The sequence below is a fragment of the Acomys russatus genome, chromosome 14, assembly GCF_903995435.1.
Source record: "Acomys russatus chromosome 14, mAcoRus1.1, whole genome shotgun sequence".
Classification (NCBI taxonomy): Eukaryota; Metazoa; Chordata; class Mammalia; order Rodentia; family Muridae; genus Acomys; species Acomys russatus.
Window position 1 is genome coordinate 29,705,523 of NC_067150.1, and position 25,459 is coordinate 29,730,981.

Sequence of the window (25,459 nt, forward strand, 5' to 3'; positions counted from 1 at the left end):
TCTGTGGGAGAGCAGTCTTGCCGCTAGCCCTGAGAAAAGGCTGGTTTGGCCTTGGAGAGAAGAGAGGATCAGTGTGGAGAGGTGTCCCCTTCAACATATAGGCATGAAAAAAATGGTTATGAGACCAAGAGCAGTGCAGCTCAGGAGCGGGAGCTGAGGCTAGACCTATAAGGTCTTGAATGGCAGGCAGGCAGCTGTGAAAGCCCCGCTGGCAGAGTTTACAGACCACACCACCCAGGCTCCAGGAAGACAAACCCGAGCAGCAGCAATGTAAGTGGAGCACAGGTGTGGAGCGGGACTGAGGGATAGCGGGGGGGGGGGGGGGGGGGGGCAAGACAGGTGGGAAGGAGGCGGGGCCAACAATCTGAGTGTCACTAAATAGGAATATCTCACTAGGCGTATTCCTCCCTGCCCTGCCCTGTCCCGCCCCACCGTGCCCCATTCCCCTCGGGGTGTCTTTGTTTTCACCCAACTGCCTGCGTTTCTCTTTCTCCGAGATCGGAGCCTTTCTGCAAGGGTTATCCCCAGGGCCAGTCTCACTGGCTTTTGCAGTAAGTAGATAGTTCCAACACCTGGATCATCCAGAGCCCAGGTTCCCTTTCCCCACAAACTCCACTTCCCTGCAAACCCCTGCTTCCTTGAGCTTCGCTTGTCAACCGCAGACAGACCTCCAACCCTGAGGGGCCACTGTGGTTGCTGAGCCTCCAGCCCCTCCTTCCTTGCCTTTCTACCCCCCTCCCACCTCGGTACAACCCCCAACTCCAGAGCTCAAGGTAGAGTCGGAGGGCCCAGGAGGGGAAATCCAGGGCCTCTCCAAGGACCTGATTATTTCCAAAGACTTGTGCTAATTTTCTGATATGATCCTCACATCTCTGTGAGGCACTAAATCCTCATTACTTTTCCTGACCGATGCATTCTAATTAGATCAACACTTAAAAAAAATTCACAATAGCCACAGGATGGCTTTCCATCTCATTAACTCCTCACTTATTATTTTCATGAAAATTACTGATAAAAATGTGCATCTCCATTTGGTGAGGCCTCGCAGCCTCCTCAGCTCCTATCTTACATCTCTCCCGTCACCGGGGCTGCGCAGCATCACCATGGTAACCCACAATAATAGAAACTAATAAATTACAAACGAGATGCTCGTTGAGCAATTATTGTCCTCTTTTATGCAAGTTTCTTGCTAATTTCGATCATAAGGGAAAGTACAATAAGACTCTGAAGGAATGAGTCTATTTCAAGAGAATATTAGCAAGCAGAAGCCAAGGCTGCTGTTTTTAGATCTATAATAAAGTGATTTGATGATTTTTAAGCCATACAAGGAGGAAATAAACTTCTTGCCCCATGTCCTATGTTGTTTTTAGTGTTAAGTCCCAAAGAGACCAGTGCCCCTGCCCCCAGTGGGCTGAACATGATGCAATTCAGAGTGTACCTGTGGAGGTGGGGGGTGGGTCACAATGTGCAAAGTGTGTCCCTCCACTTGCCTCTGCCAACCTGAGTCCTTACATACCTAAAGTGAAAATGGCACAGCCTCTCAGGTAGCCTTCACAGTAGCTCCCATTACTCACCCTTAGGAAGTTAATGTGTATCCTTATCCACGTGTTTCTAAGGGGAGAGGCTACTGTGAGCCTCCCAGGGGCATATGTATGTGTGTTCTGGACTTCAGGAGCTTGGTGACAGGAAAACGAAGTTGGGAGCCTACAGTCTATGCAGATGTCAGCAAGTGCACTGTACAGGAATAATCAGGTAGCTTTCTGAGTTTGTAGATTTGGAGAACACATTCTGTCCTGGAGAGAGATGCCCATTCTTTCCTATAGTGTAGGCTAGGCACCATTTCCTAGGATGAAGGTGGCAGGGGAATCTTGAAAGGAGTTTGGTTGAGGTGACTTTTACAGTGGCCTTGAACCTTTGTGGGGGGGCAGAGCACCAGGTAGAGAGAGCACACAGGTAGAGGATGAGCTGTGAGAAGCCGTCCTGTGGAATCTGTCTTTTATCTACTCGGAGGGAAGAATTTGGGGGGGAAGAACCAGTTCCCCTAGAGCCTTCTTCCACGATTGCCAAGACCCACTTCATGCCCTTCAGAAGAGACTGCCTGGAGACCTGCCTATCGTTCCCAGCTGTTAGCGAGGCAAGTGTCCTTTCTCCATTATAGAGCAGGGTTCCCCTACTTACCATGTCTTGGTAAATCTTAGGGTCGGAAGCCAGGGATTTCTTTGGGCACTGCCTTCCTTAGATATGGTCATTCAGAGGATGCTCATATCCTGGCATGTGGGAGTCTATGTGTAAAAGGGGCTATGCTAGCTAGGTCTGGTGGTTAAGGCAGCAGGATCAAGAGTTTGAGGCCAGCCTAGGCTGCAATCAATCAAACAAACAAGCAAATAAAAATAAGGGTCTTTGCTGCCTGATGGAGAGGAGGAGGACCTGCTTGTAAAAGGATCTGATGATCCAAATGGCTTTGCCCAGGCCATTGGGACGCTCAGACCTTTCTGCATGCCTAGCTGAGGGGATAAGGACCATCCCTGTGTGTTACCTGTGAGTGAAGGTTTATGGAGGGCTGGTTGGGGGAGTAGGGCCCCCCGAGGTCATTCCTGAGCAGGTTATCACTGTGCATCTTGGTTTTGAGGCAGGTGATGTAACGGTTGCAGAAGTCCTTGCAGAGCTCATTGACTTTCTCCAACTCCAGCAGGTGGATCCGCAGGACCTGGATTGCCTTCACCATCTGGGGAGAGGAAGAGCTGTAAGCCTAGGTGTCCATATCACACACCCCTCCCTCCCCATCAAGGCCCCCGGCAGAGGAGGGGAGCCATTCTTGCTGTGGCTCCTGTTTCCAACCCACATGGTTTAAACTCTGCATGTGAGCCTGTTGGTTAGTCACCTGTTTTTAGCCAACTGTTAACACAGGTGTTCTGGATGCAGCTGTGGGTCTGAGAACAGCACTGACTTTAGAAATAGAAGTCCAGGTTCAAGCTCCAGGTCTGCCATGGATTGTCTCTGTGCCCTTGGGCAACTTGCCTAAGCTCTCTATGCCCCTTTAGTGTCTAATAAATGAGGCTATTATATCCTCCCCATCACCTTTACAGGTTTGCTGTGGGCTCATGGGAAAGGACCATGGCACACTATAAATCATGAAGTACTAAGTGAACACAAGGAAGACAGAGGTTAGAGTTTCTTGGAGATGTCCCCAAGGTCAGACATTGTCTATTCTTAAATTTATGAATAGACATGTGCTTCATGTGATATGGGCTGCCTTACTCTGATGATACCTGCTGATGGACTGGATAATCCAGCATGACTTAGCTGGGCACTGGGTACCAACTGTCTGCCTTCCATGCCCTTCGGGATACTGCACAAGGGCCTCTTCAAATGAACATCCCTGATCCTAATGTGGCTTGGAGCTACTTTGCATTTGAAGCTTTCTACTGTGTTATTGTCATTGTTTTCATTGGGACTTGTTTCATCTACATTATTTCATCAGCTTTTTTGATTTTTGTTTTGTTTTGTTTTGTTCTGTTCATCAAGACAGGGTTTCTCTGTGTAGCCTTGGCTGTCCTGGACTCACTTTGTAGACCAGGCTGGCCTCGAACTCACAGTGATCCACCTGCCTCTGCCTCCCGAGTGCTGGGATTAAAGGCGTGCACCACCACTGCCCGGCTCCATTTCATCAGCTTTTAAGAAGAGTTTTGTGTAGCCCAAGCTAGTCTCCAACTCACTATGTAGCTGAGGATGACCGTGAACTCATAACTCTCCTGCCTCTACCTCCCTAGGCACTAGGGTTACAGGCATGTACTGCCAAACCCAGCATGTTGCTCCTATTGTCATAAGAAGAAAACATAATGAAAGTATGGGAAACACAGGATGAAAAAACAACTGTCTTTATCTAATTAACCTAAAAGAAAAGTTTCAGTTTTCCCATCATATATTTTAAACTTTTATTTATTTCTGTGTGTGCACATGTGCCACGGTGCTCACATGGAGGTCAGAGGACAACTTCTGAGAATCAGATCTCCCCTTCCACTGTGCAGGTCCACAGGACTGAGCTCAAATCTGTCAGGCTTGGCAGCAAGTGCTTTGACCTGCTGAACCATCTCGCTGGCCTACATGTATATATTTTAACCAATCACCAATAAACTTACACATAGAATTTTGCTTTCTGATTTTTCCCTTAGCTCATCAAATAGGCTTTTGTAAGTGTCATACTTGTTTTCTCTATCTCTCTTCTGGACTGAGAGCTGAGAGAAAGCAGGGGGTGATGTCTAATTGGCTCACAGCATTATCTTATTTACACAGAATAATTACTGAGTGGATGAGAATAATTTTCAATTGTTACATATGAGTCTATATGTGCACTTTATTTAACTAGTTCCTTGTTGCTGGCCACTTATAGTTCATCCAAATTTTCAGTTTTATTTGGAAAAAAATTACACAATGAGGCTAGAAAACAAAGTGGATCTAACTCAATAGTACAACACTTGCCTAAGCATACACAGACACACACGCACACACACACACACACACACACACACACACACACACACAGAGGCTCACAACAGAAACACTATTGTCTAAGTGTGTAGTTTCCATTTCTGCATGAATTCCCAAGAGTGACAGGAAAAAAATCTACATATATTGTTATGAATCATGACAAATAAACGCAAATTGCTTTTCAACGGGGGCTCGTTCAAACGATGCTAGAATAACCAAACACCTATAAACAGGCAAACAAACAAACAAACAAAATCCTAAACCTTAATTTAAACTCCACATCTAACATGATGATTAATTCCAATGGAGGAGTAGGCATAAATATAAGATGAAAAACTGTAACATTTTTAGAAAAAAAAGAAAAGAAAAGAAAAGAAAAGAAAATGGACCCAGGCATGATAACCCATGCCTTTAAGCCCAGTACTCAGTGGCAATAGTAAGCAGATCTCTGAGTTGGAGGCCAGCGTGGTCTACAGAGAAAGTTCCAGGACAGCCAGGGCTACACAGAGAAACCTTGTCTTGAAAAACAAAACAAGAAAAGAGAGAACAAAAGAAAGAAGGAAAGCAGAAAACTTGATGTGTAGGGTTTAGCAAAGAAATATTAGATTTTGATACCAAAACCATAATATTGAAATGGAAGATGGCTTGCTTGCTAAATTTTAAAATGTTTCTTCTTTAAAAGAACCTGCCAGGCATGGTGGTGCATATCTTTTATCCCAGCTCTGGGCAGGGGTGGGATTGGGGGCTAGGCAGAGGCAGGTAGAACTCTTTGAGTTCGAGACCAGCCTGGTCTATATAGTGAGTTCCAGCGTAGCCAGGGATACATAGAGAAATCCTGTCTTAAAAACAAAACAAAACATATATATATATATATATATATATATATATATATATATAACAAAAAAATCTACGCCAACAGAGAAGATGAAAAGACTGTGGACTGGGAGTGAATATTTACAGACCACATATCCGACAGAGGACTTGTACATAGAATATGTAAAGAAAACTAAACAGCAAAATAACAAGCAGTTAATTAGAATAAGGGCAAAAGATGTGATCAGACCTTGTACAGAAGAGGATATACAGATGGCAAATAAGCACATGGAAAGATGTTCAATGTCATTAGCCATTAGGGAGATGCCAATTGAAACCACAGTGAGGCATCTCTGCACACACACACATATGCCTAGTTACAGTTAGGAAGTAACGACATCAAACACTGCCAGAAGAACTGGACTCTAGATTGCCACGTGTTGCTGGTGGGAAGGTAAGACAGTGTGGTCACTGCAAACAGTGTGACAATCCCTTACAGAATTAAACAGACTTTCTGGGTGTTGTACATCTCAGCTGAGAGGCAGAGGCAGGCAGATCTCTGTGAGATCAAGTCCAGCCTAGGCTATATAGTGAGAGAGACTGCCTCAAAAACAATTGAACAAAACCAAACAACAACAAAAAAAACCCCACCCAAACCAAACAGGTACTTGTCACATGACCCAGCATCTTGTGGGCATTTATTCCAGAGAAATAAAAATGTACACACAACACACACACACACACACACACACACACACACACACACACACACACCTATACATGAACAACTAGATGTTCATGGCGGCTTTATATCAAGTGACCTCAAACTAGAAACAGATGAATGAATGAACTATGGTACATCTATATCACAGACTACAACTTGGCAATAAAAAGGAATGAACTATTAATACACTCAGCAACCTGGTTATATCACAGGGAATTATGCTACAAGGGAAAAAAACAGTCTTAAAAGGATATATACTAATACCCCACTGCCATTTGCAGGACATCCTTGAAATGACAAAAACAGAGACAGAACAGATTAGCAGTTGCTGATAAGGTGAAGGAAAGAGGGAAGAACTGTTGTGTGCCTTGACTATAATATGTTTACATGAATCTAAATGCAACAAATTCGAATAGAACTTAGCACACACATATGTACATACAAGTGAATGCGTATAAAGCTGGCAAACTCTGGATAAGGTTGGTAGGTCGCTCCCGCCTCTGAAATTGTGCTCTAGTTATACCAGGAGAGAATTGGGGTCTCTCATACTAATTCTTACAATTGCGTATAAATTTATAAATATGCCAAAATAAAAGGACAAATGCAGATGGGGTTACTGCCTTTCCACATCTGCAGATGTGCTGACTAGGGCAATGTGTGGGAGATTCTAATGCCAGCCTCCCAGTCTTTGGTAGCATTATGATGCCTAGGGACAAACTCAGACAATACAAAGTGACAGAAGAGGCCTGAGGTGATAGCTCTGTCGCTAAAGCTCTTGCTGCACGGGGTTTGATCTCCTGGTCACAGTTTCAAAGCTGGGTGTGCTGGGTAGTCTTAGTATTAACAGTCAGTGATAGGGGGACAGAAACAGGAGAAGCCCTCAGACGGCTGGCCAGCCAAATCGGCTGAATGGGCAAGCTTCAGGACAATGAGACATCCTGTCTCAAGACAGACAGACACCTTCCAAGTGACTCCTGAGGTTGTCCTCGGGCCTTTATATGCACGTACACTTATGTACAATACACATGAAAACACACACACACACACACACACACACACACACACACGGGTTTTTCTGGAGTACCAAATAGGAATTAAAGGTCACAGACAGAAGCTTTACACAGGGCCCTGACACAAAGTCTCATCCTATGGATGCCACCTCCATGAGGCTGAGAGTGACAAACCAAGTTAGAGGGGAGTGGTGATGTTAACTTAAGTAGTTTTGACCAAGAGGAACTTGAGGAAGACTTGTTCTTGTCTACATTTCCTGCCTGGCTTCAGCCTGGAAGGTCTTAACTTATGCCTATTAGAATAATCAGCACAGTATGAGGTGTGAGCAGACACTTGTGGATGGATTGATAGTTACACTGAAATATTTCTTATTGTATCTCTGGCCCTGGGTTAAGCCCACTCTATGCTTTGTCTTATTTATTCCAGATAACCTCCTCTGGAGGCAAGTACTCTTATTGCCCACATTTTGTAGTTGGGAAAAAAAAAAAAAATGAAGCCCACAGACAATTTTTCATCCCAAGGTCACACAGCTGGTGGGCAATATGAAGCCTCACTGCCTTATCCCCGAGACCAAATTGCTTTACCCTTCTATGGTCTCTCCAGATTCAGGTAGGTTAAAGAACAAAACCGAAACAATGGTAGCATAAAGGGTGTGTGGTTTGGGGGGGTAGGTGGAGGCCTGCGAGATGAGGGGACTGTGCAGACACACCAGGGGGCTTGTGGCTGCAGCTTTGCTTTTAGGCCATCCCTGCCACTGGGAGACGACCTCATTGTCTTAGACCACGTTCTTTTAATGTGCTGATTAAGAAGTTCTCCCTCACGCAGGACTCAGATCTCTCTGGCCTTTCGTAAAGGGCTTGCTCAGCCTTCTGTAACACCAAGGACATCTAGTGCCTCCATCAATGCAACTGTCTTCATTTAAGTTTATCTGTACACGGGACAAGTCAGCTGACGCGCATACATTGCTCAATTGTTTTTGTTGAAACGAAACTAATTCTAATGCTGTTTCTCTTTCCTTTCGTCCCTTTCTCTTCCCATCCTTCATTCATTTTTTTCCCTCTCCTTTCTTTTTTCCCCCCTTTTCTTCTTACTCTCATCTCTCATTAGAAAGGCTATCCCATCTTATTAACTTTTGGAGGAGGAAGTGCAGGGTATAGAATCATGGCCTATCACATGGTAGACAAATGATCTATCACTGAGCTGTGTCCCTAGACATGTTCTGCCTCTAAAAGCCAACATTCTATTTTAAAATACTGTTATGAATAAACACACACATACACACACATGTATAAATTTATACATATGTCACACCTCCCTCAAAACAAATACCTTCACTCATTTAAGTATGCGATCAATATTTACTTATTATGCAAAATGGGGAAAAAAAAAACTACAGATAAACTAAACAAAGTAAAATAGATCCTAAATTTTTAGCTCAAATGCAGTGTATGCACAATGTGTTTTAACTAGTTCTGGTGTTCAGGGGCCAAAAGAAGTCATATCCTGGGGTCTGATAAAGCACAGATGAAGGATTACTATTTTATGGGCTAATAGAATTGGTTTAAAGATTTAAGAAGGCAGAGTAAATCATAATGGTTCTCGGAGGCAATGAATATGTAGGACCTCTTCAATATTAGAGAAATAGATGTGCAGTGCTGTGCCTGAGTGGGGCGGGGGTGGGGGACACTGCCGCGTGCAAGGTAGAAAGCCTATGGAGTTCAGTGCCACACAACCCGGAAGTGAGGCCAGACCTACTGCTTGCTCTTTGCATGCCAGTGGTCAGCTTCAGGGTTTTTTCTGAGCCTCAGTCTCCTGATTTGTAACACAGAAACAAGGAACATTTCTAACTCACAAGATTTATTAAGGGCCAACGGGTAATAATGTGAAAATACTTTGTAAATCATGAAGAGCCAAGTACATTTTCTTTCTCTTTCTTCTTTCTTCTTCTTCTTCTTTTTTTTTTTTCTCCTGGTTTTGTTGAGACAGAGTCTTACATAGCCCAGGGTGGCCTGGAACTCCCGATGTAGCCAAGATGATCTTTAACTTCTGATCCTCCCGCCTCTAATTCCCAAAGGCAACATACATATTACAAAACAAAACAAAACAGCCTTCTTTGAATAATTTCTCATACTCCACTAGCTTTCCTATGGCTACCCTATATTCAGCTAGTGAGTGAAAGAGTAAATCCTGGGGGTCTTTTTATATTTGTAGTGAGTCCATCCTATGTCTCTAATTTTGTTGTTCTGTTTCTAAGTGAGAATAAAATGCTGATTTATTAAATGAGTTTTTTTCCTAAATTATCTGGATCATAGAAATTTACTCCAAATCCTTCAGCACTTTAACAATGCTTTATTTAATTTATGTTTTAAAAGATTTTACTTTATTTTTGTTTTTTGTTTTTTTGTTTTGTCAAGACAAGGTTTCTCTGTGTAGTCTTTACTGTCCTGGACCCGATTTGTAGACCAGGCTGGTCTCGACTCACAGCGATCTGCCTTCCAAATGCTGGGATTAAAGGTGTGCACCACCATGCCCGGCTTATTTTTTATTATGTGTATATGTGTGTGTCAGTGTGAGAGCTTGAACATGTAAGTGCAGGTGGCCACAGAGACCAAAAGAGAGTGATGGATCCCCTGGAACTAGAATTACAGGTGGCTGTGAGCTGCCCAATATGGGTGCTGGGAACCGAACTCAAGTCCTCTAGAAGAGCAGTGATTGCTCTTAACCTCTGAGCCATCTCTCCATCCGGAATGCTGCTTAATCTAATACCACCAGCACATGTGATAAATGTGTTTTTATTTCCAGTTTTCCAGGCTTTATTCTTTCAACTTCTCTCTCCCCTTTCTATTTCAAGATAAAGATCCTGCCTTCTTCAAAAATGGCTCTTTCAAAACAGCAAAGCAGGATGTAGCCATGTAGTGTCAGGCATTTTCATGTATCCTACAGTCCCAGAAAAGTACCCAAGACAGGGACAACTTATTTCCTGTAAAGCAACATGCTGTGGTGTCCTGAATTTATTATTTGTTACCTGGGCATTTTGGAGAAGTGGCTTAAACTTTATCTATGCAATTTATGATAATAGTACCTTCACTTTAAAACCGATGTGAACACTGAGTAAGATTGTATTTGTAAATGTGTTGTTGGCATGTATCGTAGACGTGTAAAAATGTCAAGTCCTTGTCCTGATGCCTGCACAACCGCCACACACAGCTTCACGTGCTTTCCTAAGTTGCTGCCTCTCTTGTAGGTCTCGGCCTCTTCTTTTGACGATAGTGACTCTTGTCTCTCAAAACATCTGTAAACACAGCAGTTTACAATTTGCAAAAGGCTTCTCTCTCCGTTATCTTATGTGAGTCTCTTCACCTCAGGGATGAGACGGGCAAGATTATCTACCACTCTGCTGAAGATAAGGGAACAGAAGCTCGGAGAGCAGATAGCCTGCTCCGTTCCTTGCCTTGGGGGCAAGCTCCTTCCACTTTCTCCTTTTGCAAAGCGGGGAAGGTAGATGCTCAAGTAGGGGAGAAGGGGTTTGTAAACCCACATTCCTAAATTGTGAGCTGATATTTCCTGTGGGTCACTGGAGCAGCAAAAGCTAAACTCTAGTGAGGAAGTTTTCCCGCCTGTGCTCCAGCTTAGCTTAGCCAGTTGGGAGTGCAGAGTCACTAGAATTAAAAAGGGGACCCTGGAAGAAGGGTGAATGACAGGCTGGAGGACTGCCAGACAAATGGATATTTTTTGGAAACTGTCACGCATGGCAAGTTAAGTCACTTCTGCGACAAGGACTGGCACTTCCACTTGGATGGCTTCAGAATTTGGAGAAGTGGTGAGGGGCTGGAGGATACAGGCCGAGCTTCTCTAGTTAGACAGACTTTCTTCGAGCCCAATTGTGTAACTTCTTGGGTACAGGATACATGGTCCTTGATTTCTCTCTCTACTGTATGGGGATAACAGCTCCCTGCTGTGTAAGGCTCTGAGAAGACAAGTGGGGAACTCAAGGAGATGGTTTTGGATGCTGAGAGGCTTCCATCTCCCTACTTGAGGCCTTGAGCCATTTGTAATCTCTGTGTCTTAGTTGCACAGCTGCAAAATAAGGCAATAGTGATTCACTGATCTTGGGGTGGAGCTCAGTAGCAGACGACTTGCCCAGCACATGCAAGGCCCTACATTTGACTTCCAGCAGAAAATAAATAAAAAAGTGTCTCTCAGCTGTGCTGAGGACTCAGTGAAGTGTGTGTGTGTGTGTGTGTGTGTGTGTGTGTGTGTGTGTGTGTGAGATAGTTTAGAGTTGGAGCTGCATTTCAGTTCTCTTTTCTATTTTGTCCATAGTAGCATAATCCTGTGTGCTATTTCACTTCTTAAGATGAGTACTACAGGGCCGGGAGGCAGCTCAGTTGGTAAAGTGCTTGCTGTACAAGTATTAGGACTTGAGTTCTATCCTCAGCACTCACATAAAAATGATGGATGTGGTTTCCTACACTTGTAATCCCAGGGCTGGGAGGTCAGAGACAGAGGGTCGCTGGGACTTCTTAGATAGCCAGTGTAGCAGAATTGATGAGCTCCAGGCTACCAGAGAGAAAGCCTTACACACACACACACACACACACACATACACACATCACACATCACATACAGAGACAGGGGCAGAGAGACTGAGAAAGACTGAGGGAGAAGAGAGTGTTCTGAACTAAATGCCTCCAGCAAAATGGGCATAATATTATTAATATTAATATTAAACTTTGTGAGTTTTAAATAAAATAATAGATACAAATAATTTAGAATAGCACCTGGTACCTGTAAGTGGTCTATAAATGTTAATTATTATTATCATTGATTTCCTTCCCTTTTCCCAGTGTCTGTGAGGTTTTCAGTACCTTTCTAGGCAAAGAGCCTGGACTGGAGGCTGAGGTGAGTAACTCTCAAATCAGGGTTGGCCGAGGTCTCTGCGGGCCTGCAGCTCTGGGCTGCCTCCTTCATCTGACTCCTCACTCCTAGCCTCTGGCCTCCAGGCCTCCCTCTTCAGAGTAGGCCCAGGGGCCTGGAAGGCCCCATTTTGGAACTGGCTTTGCGGTCAGGCAGCTATAATCTGTCCCTGGAGCCACACCAGAGTCTCATTAAAACGTGCCCCATAAATGTTAAAAAATTTACACATAAAAAAATTCCATGCATGAAACTGAAACCGTACGTTTTACAGCCTTAGTTTGAAATCTTGCATAATATATAAAACCTTGGCCTTGCACCGGGGGCCCGTAAATCAGATTTTATAAAACAAAAAGCTTTTACCTTTCAAAGGGGTTTGGGGAACTTGCAAATTTTACAAACTTTACCAAGTGCCAGTCAGAGGCTGCTGAGGGGATCGGATCTGCAGGCCAGGTAAAGAAAGGGCCTGGCGCAGGAATTGTAGCAGATCCCGGAGGGCTCACCAGGGATTCGACACCAGGCACCTGACAGTAGAAAGAAAGGTGCCCCTGTGGCATGGAAATGGACACAGGAAAGTCCTAGTTGGGGCTATACTGGTGTCATTCTCTACTTGCGAGTGAGGGTTATACTGTCACCATGGAGAGGTGGAGTGCCAGTGGGAGGCCCACAAAGTCAGGAGCCAAAGAGCTGGGCTCTTGTGTGGATACGAAGATTGCTGCGTGTGAAAGGCGGTGGCAGTGAACGCCTGTCTAAGGCTGGGTTTTAACCCCAACCTTTTTGTAATTACGTTTCCTCCCAGTAGAGGCGCTGTGGAGCAGCGAGCTCACGGACTCCCCTCCCCCAGAAATCTATAACTGGGATCCTCTCGGATATTTGGGGCGGCTCTGGGAGAGCTGACTCAGCTGTTTCCATGGAGATTTGTCTGGAAAAGCGGCTCTGGGAGGAGCACGGGAGGGTGCGACAGGCAAAGAGCTACGAGGAGGAAGGAAGAACAGTTAGGGGCCGTCCAAGAGGTGGGAGAAAGTAGGAGAGAGTCAGGGAGAGGCTGGAAGGAGGGTGTTCGGAGAGGATCTTCTGATGGGCAAAGAGTTGGGGGACCCAAGTGCCCTCCTGACAATCCCATCTATGAAAGTCAATATTCAAGGGCAAAGAAAAGCTGCCCTCACACACACATATATAAAAAATAAATCTCTCAATTAGCTCAGCTCATTTGCTTGGGGTCCCTCATTTTATGTCCCTGCTCGGCTGCGCAGTATATCTGTCCGGAGAAAGAGTTACAGTCCGTTGGGCTACGTGTGCGGGGTTGTAAAAAATACAGATGCCAAATTAACTGGCTGTGGCACTCGGCAGCTGATTGAGCTGGTAATAACGGGATCTGACCTTTTTCTAATTTCTAATTATGTGCATCTCGGCTGCGCTGGTGACATGATTTTTGTCCTAATGATGGCTCCTGCGCTTGGCCCCTGAGTCTCCTCCTTTTGATATAGGGCTAGGAACCAAAGGCAAAGGGCACTGTTGGATTACCCTACTCTACCCCAAAAGTTTCAGGCTCCTGACGAACCTGCGAGTGTCTTTGACAGCCAGGAGGTGAGGTTGGGCTTAGACCATTGTACGACACTGAGAGTAATTTTCAGATGCAGAGCATTTTTAAAGGCCAAGTGTATGAGCCATCCCATTAATTTATTTAAGTCACATGAGATAGGTGCAGTTAGCTGTATAGATGAGTAAACTGAGCTCCAAAGGGGTTCAGTCATCAAGATGATACAGACAATAAATGGTGATGTGAGGCTCATTATGTGCGCAATGGGACCTGTCCCCAAGAGTAGACCAACTTTTAGAAAGAACTGTCCTGACTCCATAGCTGCCCGAGGCCAGATTTTGAGGATTTCTTTTCCAATTGCAGACTCTTCTGATTCTGACTAGCTGAAGAGCAGGGCAGGACTAAGTCAGCCTAGCCCTCAGTCACCAACCAGCCCGACGACCAACACAGTGGAAGTTTTCTGGGGGATTGTAGCGACTGCATCCGGGGTTCAAGGCCTGCTAGGGAAGAGGGAGGGCCAGAGATAGGCAGTGCTTCCAGTAATATTCCTGGCAGCCAATACGTAGTTTCTCTCATGTCTGAGGCCTGCTCCTGTTCTTAAATCAGAGCTACGCCACAAAATTCCAGGCTAGGGTAGGTTTTCCTATTGCTAATGCCACAAAGCCCTGCACTGAACACCAAGAGAGGCAGCGGTGCAAATCATTTTCAGCCCAGAACAACACCGGTCACTCATGGGCTCCATAGATACACTGAATATGTGTGTCTGCATACACGTATGTATTCATGCAGGTGTGTGCACGCATGTATGAGAACATGTAGTTATATTTTCTTTCTGTAGTTATGTTTACTCCCCTAATTCTGTTCTCTTTTGGGGAGCAGAAATCAGCTAAACTTGGGGCTGAAGAGGTTAGGGGCACTGCCACTGCTCATTGGGTGTTTTGGGGGCAAGCTTTGCAGAATTTCCAAATTCACTGTGGTAACCGGGCCCTCAGGGTAATAATTCCAGGAGACTACTCAGCATGCTGGCCAAGTACAGTGGCCTCTCCAACACCCTCCTTCCGTGGAACTCCCTGGCTAGAAGAGGATTTCAGATGCCCTTCAACCTGGCAGTTGCCTTGGAAATATAATATGTAGATTCACAGGCATCCCTTTGAATCTACACATCACAGTTCCATAGTGCAGCCCAGGAGCTTGCTTGCATTTTAGAGGATGCAGTGCTTATCTGAGTGGCAAACTATTAGGAGGAGGCATGATCTACTGTGTCTAATCAGAGGGCAGAAGCTCTGTTAAATCTTCTAGCAGGACCAGATCTTTCTCTGTATTGACATGCTTACACATGCCAATGACCGTCACACATCTGCCTCCATTGCTAGCCACGGCAGCACGCAGCCGCCAGCTCTTCCTGCAGACTCAGAATAGCTACCATTGGCATCCTCGCTGCCACTCCCTCTTCTTCACTTGTTTGGACTGTAAGGTAGCAGGAGGGCAGGTGCTGGTGCCACCAGAGGTAGAGGCAGAAAAAACTCTAGCAGCAAAGCCTACAGCTAGAATCTTGGTTAAAAAAAAAAAAAATACTAGGCTCTCAACTACGAAATAGTATACATAGGGCCTGTTCCATAGTGGACGCTCAAAGCTTACTGTGGAATTGATTAATGAGAGGAACACTTTTAGGACACTTGGGATGGGGTCAGGGCAGGAAGACTCGAGTCAGAATGTAGGGTAGAGGGCGTTTACCAGATTGTCCAGTTCAGGGTCGTCGCTGAAGAAGGGTTTGTGTTCCTGCTCCTGCTGGTGGACAAAGTTCTCGATGTCCACATCAAAGCTGGCGGAGGTGATGCACTCAGAGCCCTGGGTGGCCTGTTCACATTTCTCAAACAGCAGCGTCAGGAGCGGGAAAAGAGGGTGCCTGTGGGGGGACATCAAGAGCTCACACACGCGCACACAGAGACCAGGCTGCTTCTGGGGCTAAGAAGCCACCAGGCTCCCTTTCCAGCAGTTCTAGCACTTCTTCCCCCAGGGTTCAATTCCTTGAGATTGTCCCCAGTCCCCAGGGTCTGCCAAGGTGGCAACATTTTTTTCCTTGGCATGGAGGACCCACTCGTGGGACCTTAGAGGGCTCCCTTTGGCCAGATACACTGCTTGGAGAGGTCATAACTCTTCAAAGAGGCTGATGTTCATTTTAGACTCAACATGAGTTCAGGAAGGAAGTGTGGGAGCTATCCAGGTGATGTGCAAGCTAAGATCCATAGTGCCATCTAGGTACTTTATCTTGCGTATGCCCATTATAGAAACAACACACACACACACACACACACACACACACACACACACACACACACACAATTTAAAGCCAGATGAAGGCAACAGATGTGTATAAACACTTGTGTGATTGCAATTAAACATAGGGTGAAACATATGAACCCCAAAACTCACCCACATATGCCTAGGTCTGTTGGCAGAATTGATTTTTGTCGAATATTCCAGTTGCATTTCTAACATCTCTCTGCGCTTCCATCATGGAATCCTTAGCACAGTTGTAATTAAATGACATCATTATATGTTTTTCTCCAGGATAGCCTCTGGGTAAGTAATTGCCATATCCAAAAATCTTGCCATGTATAGCCATAGGAGGCACTTAAAAAAGAGCTAGTGATGCAATCAATGAATAAATTGTGTGTGTGCGCGGTGTAGGATGTGTGTGTGTATGTGTGTGTGTGTGTGTGTGTGTGTGTGTGTGTGTGTGTGTGTGTGCTTCTAAGACATGACTGCATGAACATAAATACTGAACCAAATGGGTCTGTGGGTCACCATCACTTGGGAACTTCCCTGACCACCCACTGTTTCCATACCTCTCGCCCAAATCTCCAAGTTTTTGTTTTATTATCTGGCTACCCACCCAGACTTTAATCAGCAACTAAACCTATCTATCCACTATTGAGTATCGAGTGAATCTTCACAAACATTTGTTGAACATGGATGTTGTATGTTTGCATGCTTATTTGCACACATAAGCACACATCACACTTATTTTTTGCAGCACACACTCCCGTGTTTGCCTGGGCTGTTGACTCTGGAATGGAGAGAGCCCCAATCCCTTCCCTTGTTCTTCCAAGAAAGCATCCACACACCCTGGTCTGGGTCCTCAGCATCTGCTTCTTTCTTTTCTATGCAGCACTGTCTCATGGGAGAGGAAGAGGAGCAAGTGCTGGATCTGGCTGTTGGTCTTCTGCCACAGCGATGCTTTGGCTAGCATTGTCCAACAGAACTTTCTGCAAGTGATGCAAATGTTCTGCAGTTTGCACCACCCAACACAGAGCCACTAGCCACTTGAGGCCAATGAATACTTGAAAGATGGCCAGTGCAACTAAGATAGCGAATCTTTCATTTTATTGAATTTTAGTTAACTCAAATTTAAATGGTCACGTGTGGCTTAACGGCCACCATATTGAACTATAGTAAGCCCCCAAAAGGAGAATAGTCATTGCTCCCTCCCCAAGTGGGTGCACTGAAAGCATTGAGCCAGGACTGTATGTTCAGCATCCATCAGTGCACTGGGGGAAGCCCTGATGTCTGCCCTACCGCAGAATCCTAACAGTTCTGGGCAGAAGCAGACTGGGAGAGCTTAGCCTCATGAACGCACACTCACCCTGCCTAGGTCTTTCCACTTAAGTGCAGGACCAGCTGACCCTTGTTTAGCGAGCTGATGCATAAACTACTGGGCCCCAAGGCTGTGTGCTGGGCTTAGTGCAGGCAAGGAAGAGGGCCAATATTTAAGGCTTCCTCTTGTGCCATCCCAGAATTGCCAGCAGCTCTGTTGTACCCAGTAAAGTGCTGACAGGGAAACACAATGGGCGAATTTAGCTGCCCAGCCGAAGACAAAGAGAACATCAGGTGAAGGGGTTAAATTCCAGTATAAGTCTTCATTTGCAGCCTCCAATACTGCAGCATATTATAGTCTAATCTAACCTGATCCCAGTTTAATGCAAGATTCTCCTGGCCCTGAGTGGAATACCAAAGAAAGCCTCAGTGGCTGTAATTTAAGCAGAGCCCTGCAGTGGTTTAGCTGAGGGCCATGAAAGGCAAATTCCAGACGGTGTTATGAATTATTGCGCCTTATGAACCTTCCTACTCTCAACAGATGCCTGCTGCCATTTAAACAGCCACTAGATCAATTAGGAATGAAAGGCACAAATCGACTCTGTACAAGGGCACTAAATTACCAGGAACTAATAATCCGAAGCATCGTGCCAGGTGGTGGGGGTGCAGCCCGTGCCCCAACCCACAGCAGCCGTGCGGTCACTGCACATTCCTTCCTTACTGGCTGGAGGGAGGGTGGGCAGCTGCCAACCAGATAGAGAGGTGTGTGTGTGTGTGTGTGTGTGTGTGTGTGTGTGTGTGTGTGTGTGTGTCTGGAGTTGAGTGCAAGCTCTCCATAGAGCAAGTGTTTGTCCTATGCCAGCGTGTTTATTTCACTATGTGTGCAATGAGATGTTGGGTTTATGCAGTGCATGTACACCTAGGGCTGTGTACATGCAACTGGGGGATGCGTTTTGTATGCCACGAGTCTAGTGTGTGGTTTATCCGTATGTAATGTGTGTGCAGAGTTGTGTTTTCTGTGTCCACGGCATGAGTAACATGTGGGATGGGTGGGTGGGGCTTGGTGAGAGTCAGGGCTCCAGCTCCAGGCATACTGAGGGGAAGAGGTTTCCTCTACTCCCACTCTTGCCTCTGCAGGGAGGAGCAAGCAGCTTTTCTTAGAATGGTCAGGGAGGGCCTCTCTGAGGAGGTGACATTTAAGTTAAGCCTAGAATGACGGAGGGGCAGCCGTGCAGAAAAGCTGAGGAGAGGTGTTACCAGCAAGGGGGGTGGGGGGGGGGGAGAGAGAAAGCAAGGCACTCTGAGGTGGCTGACACAGCTAAGCGTGATAGTGTGAGAGGCAGGCAGGGGAAGAGTGGAGGGGAGTCAGGTTATGAGGTACTTAGTGGGCCCAAGGCAGGTCTGCAGGGGTGAGGGTGAGGCAGGAGGCGTTGTCAAACACATTGGGGAAGTACAAACCCGTCCTCTGCAGAGCCACTGAGTGGATCTGTATCATAAACCTTCCACTTGCTGGTGTCAGGTCTCCTTAGAATGGATGTGGGGATGGGGGTGGGGGTGGGGAAAGGCATGTCTAGGTCTCTTTTGTTTCCTTTGGGAGTATATGCTTTCCATCTTTCATTACATTTGTTAGTTTACTTATTTATTTGGTCATTTGTTTATTTATTGGGTGTGTGCACACGCCAGACCGCATAGATGGAGGTCAAAGGACAACATGCAGAGCATTCTCCATCTACTATGTGGAAGCCTGGGAACTGAACTCAGGTGGCCAGGCTTGGCAGTAAATGCCTTAACTTACTGAGCCATCTTGTTGGCCCACATTTTGGTACTTCCTATGCGTTTTTGTGTTGCCTTATGTTCAGGATAGACTCCATGGGATCATCCTGGCTCCTGTTCCCTACCTGGGCTGAGCGCTGGGCAGTTAAGCAGCACTGTCAGCACCCCAAGCCTCTCTTCTCTATCTCAGCCTCCCCTGGCTCCTGTGAATGCTTCATCCTGCGGACACAGGAGCCTATCCTTGGGAACCACGCCAGGCCAGTGGGGGTGATGCGCGGACCCCACACACTCTCCTAGATCACTCAGGGCGCTAACTTAGTCCCCTACTTGCGTGGAGACAGCTAAGACTACATTACCTCTAAGTAACCAGTGACCCTGATGGGCTTCAGGGCCGCCTTGGGCTTCCCTAAGCCTGTCCCCGGAGTGGTTACAGATGAGCTCCTGTCCCATCTGCATTTGCCTGCCTAAAAATCTGACCTTGTATTTTCTAAGCTTCTCTTCCTGATCCTTGTGTAAGTGGAGGAGAGGCCATGGCCCCCACTGGGCTCCGTTGAGGGGTACTCTGCAGCAGCTTCTGCTCGCGGTCAGCGTAAATATGGAAGGGTCCATGGGACCTGACCTAAATAGCCTGGGATGAAAATGGCCCTGGGATGGAGTAGGGGAAAGAATTTCTCATAAACAGAACCTTGGTTCCAGCACATTAGTTTTTCCAGCTAGAATTTTTTTTTTTTTTAGTGCTGGTGACCAAACTCGGGGTCTCATGCATAGCAGATCAGTGCTTTATTAATGAGCTACATGCCCAGCTCAAAAACATGGGCTTTAAGGAGCCCTCCTCCCAGCTGCCCAGGCCCATTTGGCTGTGGATCAACATCCTTTGGAAGCTTGAAGCAGCAGTGTGGGAACTTAGTCCCCAGGGTCCAGAAGACGAACAAGGTGTGAGAGATGGTCATTAGATTTTATTTCCAAAGAGCAGAGGACATTTGACCTCCACAGGAGCTCACCTTCTCCCTCTCCATTCCTTCCCAACTCTGTTCCCCACAGGCCACCTCCCTCCTGACCACCCCCGCCACCCCAATCTCTCTTAAGCCGTTCAAAATTTGGAGGAAATAAATCTCGCTGCACTAATTCAGTGAGAGTTTGAGCCTCGTCGGTGCAGAACAAATAAAAGGAGTGAACTGGCATGACATTTTACTGCAGAAGAGAGGTCGTTTCCAGCCACTAATAAAAAGGATTTGACACAGACTAATAAAGAGAAATGAATTTCTCTAATGGCCTAATTTAGCACATTCAGCACTGTGCCTCTCTCCGCCTGGGTGCTGGGAGCACGGACAGAGGCAGGCAGGAGGGTGGGAGAGACAGGCTAGTCTCAGGCAGGCAGAGGGGAAGAAGGGATGATCTCAAATAACATTTTATTATTTCTTTTCTCTTTTCTGAGCCACCCCCCCAAGCCCCACCCCTACCCTCATCACCTCTCCCCAGGAGCATCTGCGCTAAAATCAAACTCAAGGTATGCAGTTCCTGTTAACGATCCGAAGAAATAAAGAAGTGCTCTCCATAGAATTGCAGCCTTGTGCTAGCTTAAGAAGGTGATTAAACCGGATGTGTTGATTTCTACAGGGGTTTAAGTCATCGTTTGGTTTAATTACTTCTGACACTTCTGCCTTCGTGTTTTCTACATCACCCAAATAGCCTGGTCAAGAGGGCCCCGTGTGGGACTGCTGTTCCCAGGGATATGGGAAAGATCAGAAATGGACAGTGTGCTGGCTGAAGCCCTTTGCAGAAGTGCCCGCTACTTCGTTCAGCAACCGTGAAAGGCTCCAAGCCCTGGAATCCACATAGTACCCCCTGCCAAAACCAAGAGTATTTTGCAGGGTCAGAAGTTGCTTGCCTCACTCCAGCGAGACTTCTGAGAGCCAGCATGAAAGTCCACAAAGGCCTTCCCTTTCCCCCACTTCAAGACAGATTCTTAGGAAAGATTGGGCTGATGTGAGTTTCTTTAAAGTTTGCAAAGACCTGGAACAGAGACTACAACTTTCCTGGCAGTCTTTCACACTCTAGTTTGACTTGAAGCTCCCCTCTGTGGCTGCAGTGCATGCCTCTTTCTGAAAAGGACTCAAGGAAAGACAATTGGGTCCCTTTCTACTTCCTTTTCTTCCTCCTTTGACAACTTGGCTGTGCTAGTTTCTTTTTTGTTTTTAATGTAAAACTTTCTCCCCTACTTAGTGGAAGAGTGCAGAATGAGAAAGAATGCAAACGTCTTCAGAGAGGCTGGGAAACAAAAATGAAGAACAACCGTGTCAGGCCACTACAGATTGGGAGGAGCTTAGGGATGGTCCCCGGCCTGCAGACAGCAGTGTCAGTGTTCTTTCTGGGTGATAAATTCTGTGATTCGCCATCAAGCTCTGTCCCTTCTGAGTGTCTCAGTCATCTCTTTCCCTGTGACCTTGGCCAGGCCACAGGCCTCAATCAGGGGTCCAGCCAAAAATGTGGCCACTTGACTGGGCTGTCCACCTCCTCCAGACCACAACCCCACCCTTTGCCCATGGCCACCAACAGAACCTCCAGACCCAGCCTGCTGAGGTGTGGGCAGAGAGAGCCCAGGTTCAGTACCCACCACTCCCAGAACCCCGGGTTCCTTCCAAAGGGGTCAGAGTAATGGAAGCCCCTCCAAGATGAGGCAGGATGATGGCCAGAGGGTGGAATGGATGCTCTATGATAGAGATTTCTGGATAGAAGCAAGTATCAAGATCAAAGTTACAGACAGAGTCTGACTGGCAGAAACCAACTCCACACTCTGTCTCTTCTGTAAAGACACTTGATGGGTCTCTCTAACAACTAGGTCGTCTAGGCCCCTTCGGGGTCATCACACCAAATCCTTGGGTTTCTCTCATGGCTTCACCCAATTCAGAGTAGGAAGCAGGAGGATTTGGAACAAATACAGACTTTAGAGACAGACAGTGGCATGATGTTTGGGCAGGTCACAAAATGTCTCTGAGCCTCAGTTTCTACTTTTATATACCAGCGATAATCCCTCCACGCATAATTAAATGAAGAAACACAGATAGTCTTTGGCACCGAGTAAGCTACCAATTAATGCTCGTTTATCCCGTGGACTCCTTTATGCAAAGCAACAATGATAGCATTCACTTCAGTACATTTATTTTCCCTTGTCGGCTGACTCCTTTGGCTGGAAAATGAACCCATGTGCTAATTTCAATAGAGAAAGAGAGGGGGGAGAGAGGCCTTGTCATTTTCAGAATGCAAATTCAACTTCCTTTTTTTTCTTCCTTCCTTCTTCCTTCCTCCCTCTTTTGAATGTACATGTGGAGGGCAGAGAGCGACTTCCTCTGTCAATCTCCACTTTAGTCTTTGAGATACGGTCTTCTGCTGAGCTTAATGCTCATTGCTTCACCTAGGATGGCTGGCCGGCAAGTCCCAGAGACCTGCCTGTCCCTGTACTCTAACCTAGTGCTGGTGTTACACTCACGCACTGGGACACCGACTTTCACACGGATATTGAGTAGCTGAGCTCAGGTTCTCAGGTTTAAGCAGCGAGCTGAGCCATCTTGCCAGCCCTATAGCAGGCTGTCCAGGTCTAGGACCGCCTTTCTAGTTTTCTGATGGATTCTTATAAGCAAGTCATATGTCAGGTACACAGTGTTTCCTGCTGTCCCTCCGTTGGCAGTCACAAGCGCCTCTTGGCAGTGCTGTCTCCTGCTTTCTACGTTGCTTTTGAGTTATTGAGGCAGGGTTTCGCTCTGAGTTCCAGGCTGACTTTAAATTTACGGTGTAGCCCAGGCTGGCCACCAAACTCCAGCAATATTCTTGTCTTGGTCTCCTGAATGCTGGGCTTAAAGTCATGAACCACCAGGCCCAGCCAAAAGTCCTTTATTTTCTTTTAGTTTAAAAAAAAAAAAAGTGTTGCAAGTAAGAATTTCTTATTTTCGTATGACACCAATTTCATTCTACTACCCCAGCGGTTGCACTCGGAAATGTCTTCCTTACTCCATGCTGAACAACTGCTGTCTGTGGCCTGATAACTTTCTAAGTTCCCAATGAACGTAGAAACAGAGAGCAGTACTAGCAAGGAGTCAATAAAGCTCCGACCACTGATGAATGGGAGGAGTCCAATGAGCCAAGCGGTTAAACTACGGAGATGACGTTTCTGAGACAGGAGCCCGAAGTTCTTTCTGGCTTAGAATCTGTTGTTACCGGATCAGATCTAGTCATCTGACAGCTTGTGGACACAGTTGCTGCAAAGGGACTGGCTTCCGCTGGAGTATGTGGGTGGGGAGGGGTGGAAGGTCTTGGGGCGGGGTGTGAAAAAAGGTGCACACGCGCTCAGCTTCTACGTCCCCCCACTTCAAAAGCACCAGATGGAGAGAACAGAGCAGGGGTGGGGAGAACAAGCCAGAAGCCCCTGGTTGGAAGTATTTTTACTTCAGGTGTGACGCTGAAAGCATGCGGGATTATTTTTAGTCCTGCCCAGTGGGCGGCATGCTCGCCTGGGTTGCCTTGGAGAGGACTTTTTCTTGTTACTAAATTGGAGCTGCATCTGTTAGGGTTCCTGGGCTGCAACCCAGCTCTCTTCCCCCAGGTGGGTGGATGGTGAGTGTGGGACCCAGGCAGGTCATAGTCTTCTCTGTATCCCTCTGTCTATATGCACATTTGTGTACATGTGTGCATGTGCAGGTGCGCACGCGCAATCGCGAGCACACGCACACAGAGCCCAGGAGAGATAGAAAGAGACAAGAGACAGAGACAGAGAAAGACAGAGACAGACAGACAGAAAGAGACAGAGAAAGACAGAGACCAGAGAGACAGAGAACCTCGCACATCTAAAACAAAATCGGTATGAAACCTCAACAATGTTGATGTTAAGTCTAGTCTACAAGAGAAAAAAAAATCTAAAAAAAAAAGTCTAACATGGGACTCCTTCCCATTGTGAAAAGGACAGGTAACAAGCACTGGAAAAAACCGGCTTTCCCTGAAATTAGGCAGCTAGTGAGAAGCAGTCAGAGTTTCTATCCTGCGCACTACAAATCCAGCCAGTTCACAGACAGGCCACACTGCAGGAGAGGACTGGGTTAGGGAGGTGAAGGGAGCTCCATCCACTTCACCGTGGTCACTGGCAGAAACTGAACTCTCATCCACACACATTTGGTGGCACTCGTGGAGTTATAAAGAGCTCTTATGAAACACTGTAATCCACCCTTCTGCCCTTAACACACCCATTCTACTGAGCAGCAAACTGACATGCCGTGTGGTTGAATGATTTCATCAAACTAATAAATGATTTGAAACTGGGACATGGATGTCCAAAATCCAAATTCTGAACTCTTCCCTCTCTCCCGTGTGGTAATTTTGATTTTCTTTTTAATATTTATTTATGTGGGTGGGTGGGTACACACTGGGAAATCAAAGGACAGCTTGTTGAGTTGGTTCTCTCCGTCCACCATGTCGGTTCTGGGGACCAAACTCAAGTCACTGGGTTTGGCAGCAAGCGCCTTTACCTGCTGAGCCATCTCACTGGTCCCCACATGCTAATTTTGAATTATTTCATTCCCTTTTCTTCCACCATCTGTCCTTGAATCTTGTGTATCTTGGGGTCGAAAGTCAAGCTGCCCTGTGTATCCTTACGCATCAAGACTTTTGCTGGGGCTGGAGAGATGGCTCAGAGGTTAAGAGCACTGGCTGTTCTTCCAGAGGTCCTGAGTTCAATTCCCAGGACCCATACAGTGGCTCACAACCATCTATAATGTGATCTGGTGCCCTCTAATGGCGTACAGGCATGCACACAGGCAGAATATTGTATGTATAATAAATAATATGTTAAAAAAAAAAGAAAGACTTTTGCCAAAACAAGAAACCTCTGTTTTATCAGACAGGTTTCCAGAAGCACATTTTCTGCTGTGCAGTAGCATTTCTGTGTGGGGACAAGGCTACTGCATGTACAGAGCTCCGTTTTCTCATTGTATCTCTACTCTATGGGGTGGAAAAACCTTTCAAAAGAGGGTCAGTGATTTTGCCCAATGATAGAGTCAGAAGCCCAAAGCCTATGTTCTTTCCACGTGACCATGAGATGGACCAGTGTCTAACAAATGCCGAGTATTATGGCTTAAGTGAGTGGGCTGGGTTAGCTGAACCCTGGTGAGAGGCCATTGGAAAGGCCCCAATATGCTCCTCTCTCACTCCACCCACCTCATTTGCACTCTCAGGGAGACCCAGTACCGGGCTACTTTCCTTTTCATAAAGAGGGACAGTGGAGTAAGCATCACAGTTGTAGCATCTTGTCATTGAGGTCTCTGGGTACCAAACAGTGCATGACTTTGTCAGGATAAGCTTTGGGGGCTTCCGGATTCCTGGATCTCTTATCAGTAAGCTATGAAGGTAAGTGTAGGCACGGTCTGTAGACAATTCAGCTCTACCTAGACTGGGATTGATGGTGGAGACACAACCCTTACCACCTCAGGGCGTACTCCTCCAGAACGAGGAAGGCCCACTGGCCTTCCAAACGCCTGTGCGGAAGCTGAGCTTTGGCCAAGAGCCTTTAGATGCCAGTGGGAAGGGGCTAGAACAGGCTCCCTTTGGAACTAGAG

At 46.4% G+C, this 25,459-nt stretch overlaps 1 protein-coding gene across 3 annotated transcripts in view; it reads right to left on the reverse strand.

Moving 5' to 3' along the window:
* Positions 1-25,459, reverse strand: part of Pknox2 (PBX/knotted 1 homeobox 2) — a 264,526-nt gene that overhangs the window by 28,721 nt on the left and 210,346 nt on the right. For all 3 annotated transcript variants that reach the window (XM_051156177.1, XM_051156176.1, XM_051156178.1), the window contains 2 exons: positions 15,225-15,396; positions 2,537-2,725 (listed from right to left, as the gene is read on the reverse strand). In XM_051156177.1, coding sequence (XP_051012134.1) covers positions 2,537-2,725; positions 15,225-15,396 — 361 coding nt within the window. The remainder of the gene's footprint in view (positions 1-2,536; positions 2,726-15,224; positions 15,397-25,459) is intronic.